Genomic DNA, 12,061 nt, shown 5'->3' with positions numbered 1-12,061 from the left:
ACTCTGTTAAGGTTGTTTGCCTATTGAGTGTCAGTATTATTTTATATGAACTTACCAAAAGCTCTTTGCATCCACGTTTCAGTAACTTCAGTCACTTCTTAATTTTATGTTCCTTTAAATCTTCTTTAGTTCACATGCTTAGCATTTATGTTATGAATTTAGGCCATTCAAGTCAAAGTTAGGCAATTCTGTTGACTGTATCTTCTGAGATGCTCAATGGTAGAGCAGTGTGTTCTCGTTCGCAAGGTCTCGGGACAGAACCCGACCTGTCTCCACCAGCTGACTTAAACCTATGAATGGGTACCAGCGCCGGCTGGGGTCAAGAAAAGCGCACGGGTCTAGCAGCCTCATCCCAGAGTCTTGTTCAGAAGAGGGAGACTTTATTTTTTTCCCCTCTGTAAAAGTGTGTACGGACAAACTTCATTCAATATCAAACGCTTGCCTTTTAAATTCATTGATGTCTTATTTACCGGTCACAAAGAAAGTATTGCATTTGTATAAGTAATTATTTTCGTTTACTCTTTCCAAAAGCGGATGCGTTGTATCGCAAAATTTAAGCTCTCGTGCTCTATTTCTTCATGTGTATCAGCTTGTCATGGTATATAGATGGAATTTTTTTTTTACTTAAAAGATTGCTGCAAATTTGCGCATATTGCTCATAGCTAATTTCGACTTAATATAGGAATGCTAAGATATCCAATTACTTCCGAAGTAGGATCTCCTGAATTTATTTATTTAGTGAGTTGTAGTTAGGGTAACAACATTCCCGACAGATTTCGGAGAAGTAATTTCATTTCCATAGATACAAGCTGTGTGAGAGTAGAATTCAACCTCTGTTATTTCCCCCATGTATTCAGTAGATACAAATCTTACAAAAGACAGTGTACATCTTCATCTTAATGAAATGCTAAGGCTACTGTTCTAGCGTAGCAACTATGCATGAACCATATACTGTAAACTAGAAAAGCCATTTTAAATAAGGCTCGTATGGATTCTTTAGATGATAAAATGTTACCTAAACTCACTGTTTGGGTATAAAATTACTTGGGTGAAACTTATTTATTTAGCTTCACGTGTGGTTTCATGTAATGACAATAAATTGTTGTTTCAAATGCATTGTATGTATGTATGTATATATGTATGTATGTATGTATGTATGTATGTATGTATGTATGTATGTATGTATGTATGTATATATATATATATATATATATATATATATATACATACATACATACATACACTATATATAAAAATATATACTGTATATATATATATATATATATATATATATATATATATATATATATATATATATATATATATTCCATTTCAACTGAACAGTTAGCCGTAAAACTGACTTGGATTCTTTTCTTAAAGACTTACTAAAGTAATTTAATTTCATCTTTAAACTGAGTCTATTACTGCAATATCAGCGGTAATTTGTGTGTGTGTGTGTGTATAATACCACTTGATCTCAACAGGGTGTAAGGAAGTAATGTTACTCAAGTACCGATAGGTTAACTAGGAACAGGATACGGAGTAGGAGTGATAGTTATATCAATTTATTTTGTGAATTAAACTTGTTTCCGTCTTCAAAACTCACTAAATACTCAAGATGGCAATGTGTCTGAGACAAACGACCACTGCTGTCAGATCACGTTATTCGTTATCCTTTCTGAACAAAAGGTACATCTTAATAGACAAAATGTAAAGTAGAATGTTTTAGTGATTGTGTTCAAACTGAAGTAAACACATACAGTTTCCTCACGCAATACTATACCCTTTTTTTCTATATACTGCTGAATTAAATGAGATAATTGCACTTAGCTGAAGTCTATAATTTCTTCATAATGAAAACATTTCTGAAGTAATGCGCCACCTTTTCCAAGAAAAATATCTCACGTAATTAGGACAAAAGCATTTTCATGAAGTTTTTGTAATGTGTTGTAGGGTCCCACATGGACCTACGCGACCGTCCATCTTACCTGGCCGCCCGAACTCATACCCTGCGGAAGTCCACTCCTCACAGCAAACATCTCCTGACATGCACGCTGGGCACGTGTGTATAAGAAACACAGCCAACAGCATACACTCTTTTTATTGTATATTATCGTCCATAATCATGTAACGTCAAATGTGTCATTTCTACCGGAAGCAATACAATGTCAGCTTTCCAGCTATATTTATCAGAACCCGTAACCTGTATATAGAATTATGTACCATTCTCCATTCTCAAACACAGTTGAATGTATGTTAATCTCTACTTTGTTTGCCTTGAGTCAGGCACTACATTTCAGCTCGCAAGAGCTCTTGACCTGTCTGTTTGTTGTCGAATGAATTAGTAGGCCTGTAGATGCAGTCACTTACACCTTCGCTACACTGGTGACCATGGAGATGACCAGCCCAGCCAGCCCCAATGATGCCACCCTCTCCAGCGACACTGTTGCCGCCGCCTCCATATGTCAGCCGCTATTCATGCCACATAACCCAGAAGCTTGGTTCTTCAGGGTGGAGACAATCTTCCGATCGAAGAAAATTACCTCCTTAGCACACAAAGCAAACACCATCCTCGAATTCCTGTCAGATAACATTTTCGGGCAAGTCGCGGGATGGCTTGCAGAACTTCAAACCCCTGTCACCTACGAATCACTGAAGGATCAGCTGAAGTCATCCTTCAGCATGCCACCCACCCTAAGAGCCAAGAAATTCCTGGACAACGTGGGGGCAGCCATAGGAGACGAGCAGCCATTGCACATCCACAAGCTATTGCAGCAGCTGATAACGCTACCCGCTGCAGACAGCCAACCTGAGTCAACCCTGGACCTTGCAAGAGAGGTCCTCCTTACAAAACTGCCCCCGCCAAACAGTGGTGGCCATGTCCAACGCCTCCACCATGCCCATCGAAGAATTCCTAAAATTGGTCGATGCAGTACACATGGCCCACAAGACAGCGGGAGCCCACCCAGCCACCCATAGCAGCAGCAGCACAACGATCCCAGTAGTCAACCAACACGGAATCCAACAGTGACCCAGAGGGACCGACCGCCCCTATCCACAAATGGAGCTTCCCCAAACAAGAAACACGAACCACCAGAGGGAATGTGCTTCTTCCACTGGAGATTTGGAAAAAAGGCCCACAAATGTGACAAAGGCTGCCTGTTTTAAAAAATATGCAAGAAGGTCGCATCTGCGACCCAAACAACTAAATTTCAGTGCTGAGCAGACCGGTTGCCTCGTAAGAGAAACTGAGCCTGCTTACTGCCATCTTTTTTCCAGGTACAAATGCCAAGGTTCAACATGCTTCTTCATAAAGGACGAGAGGTTGAACACAGAATTCCTCGTTGACAAGGGAACATGCAAATCATTTGTGCCAGCCAGCCCACAAAAATGACTCAACCCACCCCACTCACCAACATCCACGTATCTACCACTAGCGGAGCACCATTCAAGATATACAGGAGTTGGACAATGAAACTGTCATTCAACAGGAAGGACTATAGCTGGTCGTTCATCACAGCAGACATAATGTTAGCACCTTTAGGAGCTGCTGGTGGATGTAGCATCAAAATGGCTGATCCCAAAAACTGCCCCTGCATCATCACCACAACAGTGGATACCACAAACCGTACCCATTGCATCAGCCACCCCACTGCCAGAAGTAAGACCCCTCCCTTAACCAAACCAGCAAAGCACAACATCCAGAACCACATAGAAACAGAAGGTCCCCCAGTCCACACCTGCTTCAGATGCTTAGCCCTGGAAAAACTTGCCCATGCCAAACAAATATTCAGGGAAATAAAAAAAAAAAGGCAGGAATATGCTAAAAAGACGTCAGCCCATGGGCATCCCCCTCCACGTGGTACCAAAACCCGATGGAACATGGTGGTCATGTGGAGACTATCAGCAGCTAAACCTTAAAACAAAGCCCGACAGATATCCACTGCCGAACACACCAGACATCACCAACCAAATGAACGGCGCCAAAGTCTTCACCAAATTTGATCTACTGAAGGGATGCTTCCAAGTTCCATTAGCAAAGAAAGACATAGAGAAGACAGTGCAACACCTAAAAGACGTCAAAAGGGTACAACAAATTCTCAAAGAAAATGGACTTGTAGTAAAAGAAGACAAATGTGAGCTTGCAAAACTGACAGTGGAATTTCTGGGACCAAATAAGCCCAGATGGCATCAAATCCCTTCCAGCAAAAGCTAAAGCAATCACCGATTTCCCAACACCAACCTCAATCAAAGCAGTACAAGAATTTTCAGGACTAATTAACTACTACCATCAATTTATACCCAATATTGCTAAAATCATGAGACCAATTTATAACTGTTTAAAAGGGAAGTCCAAAAAATTGTTGGTCAAATTTTCAAGATAATACATTTTTATTAGCAAAGCAGGCAATAACCTCTGCAGCCACATTAATCTTTCCTCTACCCCATAGGTCCCTCACTTTGACAACTGACATGAGTAACTTGGTGATGGGCACGGTACTGGAGCAGAGAACAGATGATGGCCGTCGACCATTGGCGTTTTTTTAGCAAAAAGTTAACGGCAGCAGAACAAAACTACTCCACATTTGATAGCGAACTTCTGGCAGTCCACAAAGTCATCCTTCACTTCCACCACGTGATAGAGGGACGACAGTTTGTCATACAATTGGACCACCAACCCTTGGAACACGCCTTGACAAAAACAACAGATGCATTGTCAGCACGGCAGCAGCATCACCTGTGCGCAATAGCAGAACACTCCTGCACCATCAAGTAATTGAAGGGGTCTTCAAACCATAGACGGTGCACTGTTGACAAACTGTGCCAACACCGTCCAGAACAGGATAGCCTATCCTGAAATAGCAGAGGCGTAAAAAGACAAAGAGGACCCACAACGACTGCAGCAGGACAACCCCGCTCTCATGTGAAGTGAACTATCTATTAACAATGGAGAGATAACCATCACCTGCGAAACAAGTACTGGAGGCCCTCATCCCTACCTGTCACCAGGTCTCAGATGGAAGGCTTTCAATCTCGCCCACATTCTGCCCCACCCATCGGGCTACACAACTGCCCAAATTGTAGCAGAATGGTATATCTGGTGGGGAATGAAAGCCGACATCAAAAAGAGGACAAGACAATGCCTTCCGTGTCAGACGTCAAAAGTAACGAGGTACGTAGAGAGTGGAATAGGAGAGTTCCGCACAACACACCGCTGTCTCGCCCACATCCATGTCGACATAGTGGGACCTCTACCCACCTCCAAGGGGTACAGATACCTGTTCACCATCATTGACAGAAATACCAGGTGGCCAGAAGCAATACCAATACGGCAACAGATGGCCGAGTGCTGTGTGAAAGCTCTCATAGGAGGGGTTAGCAGACATGGAGTCCCACATGTCATCACAAATGATAAGGGGCCAACTTCACATCCAGTTTATGGGATGCCCTCATAGACAGTTTGGGCACAAAGATGGTGCACACGACAACCTACAACCCAGAAGCCAACAGCATCATCGAAAGGCTACACCGATCATTGGAAGCAACACTCACTGCCAGATGTCAAGGCGGGAGCTGGAGAAAAGAGTTACCTTGGGTCCTACCGGGCCTGAGAACGTCACTACATGCAGCATTTGACACATCTCCAGCAGAGGCCCTGTACAGACAAGCATTAACATTGCTGGCAGACATCTTTCAACATCCAAGAAGCCTGACATCCCCATCTGACATCTGTAAAGCATTAGAATGGATAATGCCCGCCAAGATGACCTACGACATGGCCAAAAAAAATGTATGCCTCTGAGCTGCAAAATGTGAAATATGCGTTCATACGAGTGGGCGCACACAGAGACCCCCTCTCCCCAGCCTACTAGGGTCCATACCAGGTCAACCAAAGAAGAGCCAAAGACTACCAGATGACAGTAGAACTGTCTAGGTTTCCACCAATCGACTTAAACCAGCATACCTCGCAGACACCGACCTACAACCGTAGGCCTCTCTAAGGGGAGGAGTCCTGTAGGGTCCCACATGGACCTACACAATCATCACTCTTACCTGGCCACCCGAACTCATGCCCTCTGGGCATCCACTCCTCACAGCGAACATCTCCTGACATGCATGCCGGGCACGCGTATATAAGAAACACAGCCAGCAGCATGCACTCTTTTTAATATATACTACCGTCCATAATCATGTCATGTCAAATGTATCATTCCTACTGGAAGCAATACAATGCCAGCTTTCCAGCTGTATTTATCAGAACTCTGTCCATAACTTGTATATAGACTTATGTACCATTTTCCATTCTCAAACAAACACAGTTGAATGTATGTTAATCTCTATTTTGTTTGCCTTATGTCAGGCACTACGTTTCCGCTCGCAAGAGCTCTTGACTTGTCTACTTGTCTTGCATAAATTAGTAAGTTTGTAGACGCAGCTCTTACTCATGCCTTCGCTACAGTGTAATGCTTGTAAACAACAGACTGTCACGTAGTTAGTTGCCTGTGACTAACTGATGTTACCTTTTAAGATTTTAAACTTTTTAATTAAATGTGAGATCTTGGAGCCTGATGGCACAGTCGGTCACAGCAGCAGCTTCTGGACTTCAGAGGAGGTCTGTGGCGCGGGTTCAAATCCACAGCCGACTGATCAGAGAGGCAGACACTTTGCTATCCGTGTAGACACCGGGATTATGTATGTAATCAATAGATAGGTTTGCTTAAAAAGCAAATGGGTGTTACAGACTAAATACACACACAAAACAAAGCCACTCCAACATCTTCTAAAACATAACAAACATCTCACACGTCTCGAACTCTCGACCTACCTGCGCAACAACTTCTCGCCTGCTGGGAGAAAGGGCGTTGGGTCTGGTATGATACATGTACCATATGCTACCGGGGTCGCCCAATGTCAGGCAGGGCAGTCGATTGAGACTACGGTCTACCCCCAAAGCCAAATCAAAGTCCTTCAAAAGAAGGCATCGTGCTTACCCCATACAGAAATGGGAAAAAAGCACGTTAAAAGAAGAAGAAGAAGAATTAAATGTGAGATCTTGACAACAAACTTTGTTGCATGTTTAACGAGAAACTTTCAGTACTGAAATACATACCTGCGAACTACATGGTGTTCTCAGGTATGTATTTCAGTACTGAAAGTTTCTGCGCAATTTCAGATATAAATGAACAGATTCAAGTGTTTAAGCAATAAAAGGAAAATGATTCTATAAGAGTATAATGGCAGTGCATAAATCATTAGTTGGGACAAGAATTAAAAGTAAGAACATAAAAATGTATAGTTTAGTAGGGTATTGAAAAGTGAATAGTTTTTTCATATGATATAAACTTTTCAACTAAGACTAACACTCCCAAAGATAACTACAGTATAACAGAACATAAAGATAAGGAAAAATGCCTACAGTCAAGTGTGAATTATTACCAGACATTTCCACATATGTGGAATTCAGAGGTTACACCAGAAAGCATTTTTTACAATTACACGAGAAATAAGACGATAATTATTGACAACCAGCCTAATTATGCAAAACGGTGTAATCGAAAGAAGCTGAAATTATCAAAGAATGTTCTAGCTAACGGCTGTACTGAACTCTTTGCCTATGATAATTATGGGTGGAAAAGGACATCAAACATAACAGAAATATAACTTATTTTTCTTCTTTTTCCAGGTACGGAAGCCAAGCGCCAAGGATCTCTTCTACAGCCAATAAGTGGCGAAGCTCCAAGCCCGCCACCCGAAACGCCTTCGATGAACCCCTCGAGGGGCAGCGGGTCAGGGCAATCCCTCCTTCAGCCATTCACAGGAAATGTCTACAACTCGCATTCAAACATCAATACAGAAAATTCCCCGTCTAGTATCTCACACGGAGTACTGAATACAGACCATACTATCCAGTTTCAAGGTTCCAGTAACACTGGAAGCACTCGACCCCGAGCAACTAGACGTCCACCTGGAAGCCTTCCTGGAAGTCTCCCTGCCGTAGCACCCGCAGACTCTGAGAGTTCACTTAACTCCGGAGGCTCGAGCTTACCTGGTTATACCAGTTCCTTTGGAGCTACTAGTGGCAGTTCAATCTCTTCATCACAGGGGGTGTCACAGTCCGGACGGCCACCCACTGGAAATGGACTTACTGGAAATGGCCTCACTGGAAATGGGCTCACTGGAAATGGACTGACTGGCTCTTCTCCTTCATTTTCCTCTTCCTCTGGCTCCTCATCTTTCTCCTCCTCCTCATCTGGCTCTTCTCCCTCTTTTTCCTCTTCTTCCTCCTCATTTTCTCAGTCAGCCCCAGGTTCTTCCTCTTCCTCTTCTTCATCTTTTCCCTCCTCATCATCAAACTTGGGTTCCTCTTCCTCCTCTCAGTCCACCCCAAACATACCCAAGGGCAACAGTAACAAAGACGTCAACCTACAGCTTGGCGGGTTTGCAGGATTTGGGTCATCCTCGAGTAAGCAGGAATCTTCTCCAAGTGCTTTAGGAACAGGCGGCAAGGATGTCTCCAATAAAAATCCCACGAGGAATAACTCCCGTAAGTCTTTTTAAGATCCCTGCTAAATTTAGTCATTCATTTTAGTGAGGTTTATATCATTGCAATGCACTAGTAGCATGACTTGTATAAACTGGTGGTTGGCTTTAAATTAAGCTGGCCTTGGCCAATGCCAGCATGGCCTTTTGGTTTTGGGCGGCCTGTAAGACGTGGTAAGGTACTTAACGGTAAAAAAAGCCTGGTGTGGACCAGCTAAACAAGACGAATTGTAAAAATATGCTGTTTAACCTAGTAAAAATATCTATAAGTATGAGAAAATATTAAAAATATCTATAAGTATGAGAAAATATAAGTTAAAAACAAAACATAATAATTATAAAAATGACAACAATAATAATGAAAATGGTAATATGAGATCTTAGTTCTCTAATCACGGAACGCACCTGGTAATCTGACACATACAAATTTTGATGAGTCTTCTGAGAAATACAGATCACTATGTTTATTTTATTATTCTGGTTTCCCTTACATGTAATTTCACAACGATAAAATTAAAGAAATTTCATCCTTTAAGTTTTCATTCGTAGTGGTTTCCAGTAAATGACATTTCTGTCAACGAATCTTTCTTCCTACAGAGACCGTGGTTTTGTCCTCCATACTAATGTGGATTGCAGTGATGCCACCGTTGATGACGCTGCTGGTAGCGCAGATGATGGACACTATCGGCTACACCCTGTAGCGCTACACGGAGAACTTGGGAAAAGTAGTGCTTTTAGAGTAGGGTGACTTTGGTGAATGTCCTGATGCTGTATTCCGTCCAAAAGAAATTGACATGGTATCTCCTACAAATGTAAGATTGTTTCTTAAATGTTACGCTTTCATCTCGCTTTTCTGTATCGTTATATGTGTACGTGATTATATTTCTTCTTATGTGGTCTCGAGTTTATACCTGTTCACTGCTGAGGACCAAGAGAGGTACAACTAGCGCTACAAATTATGAGCCATCTACCATGTTCAAAATCGCTTAGACTTCTCTCTTGTTGTCATAACCGTCCAATTTTTTATTCAAATATTGTATAGTATCATAATTTTATGGTTAATCTAGTTATTTTCATGAATTCTTTGTGCTTATTACATGAGCTTTTAAAAAAAATATAAAACTTGAAAAAGCACCAACCGGAGTAACAGAAAGGTTGAATGCTCAGGATTTCATAGATTCTACTGTACGAAGCATGAACAGAAATTAGTCAAAAGATGTACCAAGTGTTATGCCTTTTCTAGACCTTCCTAAGAACGATTTTGATAACGAGATGACTAATTATGTGCAAGAAATATACTCCTTTTCAGTAACTTTCTCTTGCAGAAGCCTTGAAATCTTGCAATAAAATTCAAGATAGAAAGTGTAAAAAGAAGTCAGGGTTACATGTATCATAAAGGTAGCATTGATTCTGTCGGATAAAAATATTAATTCTGCAATGTAGTCACGAGGGGTCACGAATGCTCAGAAAGAAAAATCACAGTATATTGAAAGATTTTCTTTATACTCATTTTTACAAAATGGTTTTAGCGTTTCGGAAAGACAGATTCGTAAAATTTCAAAACTTATTTGAAGTTAATACAGAAGCTAATATTGTAAAGTAACAGTTTGTCCAACAATGTAAAACTATAGTTTTTCAAAATACTGCATGGCTACACAAGGCATAGCTTTTGCAGCAGTATTTCAGAGCTAGAGTTTTCTCAATAACACTGTGGCACTGAAGTCCCTCTAACAATATTGTAGGCCCAAAGTTTTTGCAACAAAACTGTGAAACTAAAGTTTCCGTAGCTAAATTGTAAAGCTATATTCTCTCCAACAATATTGCAAAATAAAGTTTCCACGGCAATACTACAAAGATATAAAGCTTGGGCAGCAGTACTGAAAAGCTACGGTCTCTCCCACATCATCAGCAGAAGACACCTATGGGGATTATGTACGAAGGCCATAAACTTATCTGCCATAAATAATTTTACTTCACTCTATAAAACCCAAGATTCATGATTGAGGGTCCTCATGGGATTTATAGGTACAATAACCATTCTGTCTGGATAGTCCCTATTCTTATATAATCACCAGGAGAAAATTGAATTGACTATTATATAGATTAGGCTTAATGTCTGAACAGTGAACGTGTGTGACCTATCCACCTACTTTCGTTTTTTATATAAATACAAAAAAGAAATTTCATAGCCAAAATGAGCTTGGTAGTATTTACATATTTTATGAGTGATTTCTTTCTTACAAATATTTTGTGAACAACAGATCCTACAAAGAGTTTCAGAATTCTGTAATTCTGAAACTCGTCTCTTATTTCAAAGGTATTATTGTAGCCTTTCATAATGGATTTTGTAAACTGGTATTTCAATGTCGTTGATGTTCTGTTTACATTAACTACTTAAGAATAAAAACAATGAAGTTTTTCGCATTTGTTAATTCTTTTATCTCGACAGAATTGTCTTTACTGCTTATAGAGTGTTGTATATTGCGCAGTCTTTATAACCAATAATTTGTGATTTTAATAATCTTAGAACTGGTTTTCCTGGTTAACAAGCTTGTTAACTATTACTTTGAGAAAATTCAAATAATTCAGATGATTTTGTATTATAACTAGGCCTATACAATTTAGGGCGATACTGTTGAATTGGAAGAATTCATGTGTATATAATGTATATTGTCTTACCTAAATTATTATTGTATTAATGCCTGTTGGTAGTGTGTGTATGTCTTGAGCATTCCTTTCACTTTGTATACAAGTTGTGTAAAATGTTATTTGTTCCTTTCATGAATAAAAGTTTCAACACTGAATGCGAATTTCACCACCATGAAAAAATATTGGAACAGGTTGAACTTCCACTGCGATTCTCATCTTCAGAAGGAACTCGACCTTCTCTGACAATTCGTGACTTTCGATGTTCTTTTTTATGTTTTGTCATTATTATGCTCAAGACGAGCATAATACGACAAAACATAAAAAAGAACATCGACTGCAACGCTCGTCCCCTTCAGGAGACGTCAAAACCTTCGATCTTTACCACAGCCTTTGCTGCCTCGACTCCTTCCGGAAAATCTGCGATAGATTTTACTTTTACCACGCTATGAATTACGCTATGAATTACGGATACAGCTACATCACGCATATCTCATGGGTTACTATAAAACGGATACTGCACCTCGGCACAACAGGACAGCATTTTCGTAAAGTTAACGGTAATCTTCTTAGTTTATAAGGAACATTTCATGCTTATCTATTCTTTATTTTTGAAAAACACAAATACAGTATGCTTGTTTAAAGCACACACACACACACGCGCGCGCATGATTCTATGAATTTCTCTCCTGATGAAAAAGCTTGCCTCCCATTTTTTAGCAATCTTCTCACAGCAGAATCCTAACGCTCTTGATCCTAATACGCTATCCACTCCCTAATCGTCTGTCCCCTTTAATATTATGCGCCCTTAATGTCTGCAGGGTTCTACAATTCTGAAAGATTTCAAGGTATTTGACCCAGATCGTATTACTGT

General features: G+C 40.5%; 1 protein-coding gene across 1 annotated transcript in view; it reads left to right on the top strand.

Annotated features, from left to right (window-relative positions):
• LOC136838951 (sericin-2-like) overlaps positions 1-11,345 on the top strand; it is an 82,983-nt gene extending 71,638 nt beyond the window's left edge. The window contains exons 2-3 of the mRNA XM_067104647.1: positions 7,685-8,545; positions 9,139-11,345. Of these exons, the coding sequence (XP_066960748.1) occupies positions 7,685-8,545; positions 9,139-9,242 (965 nt within the window). The 3' untranslated portion in view covers positions 9,243-11,345. The remainder of the gene's footprint in view (positions 1-7,684; positions 8,546-9,138) is intronic.
• Positions 11,346-12,061: the final 716 nt, after the last annotated feature.

This window comes from Macrobrachium rosenbergii, chromosome 1 (assembly GCF_040412425.1).
Source record: "Macrobrachium rosenbergii isolate ZJJX-2024 chromosome 1, ASM4041242v1, whole genome shotgun sequence".
NCBI lineage: Eukaryota > Metazoa > Arthropoda > Malacostraca > Decapoda > Palaemonidae > Macrobrachium > Macrobrachium rosenbergii.
Note: the sequence above shows the minus strand (reverse complement) of the source record. Positions and strands in the feature narration are given on the sequence as shown.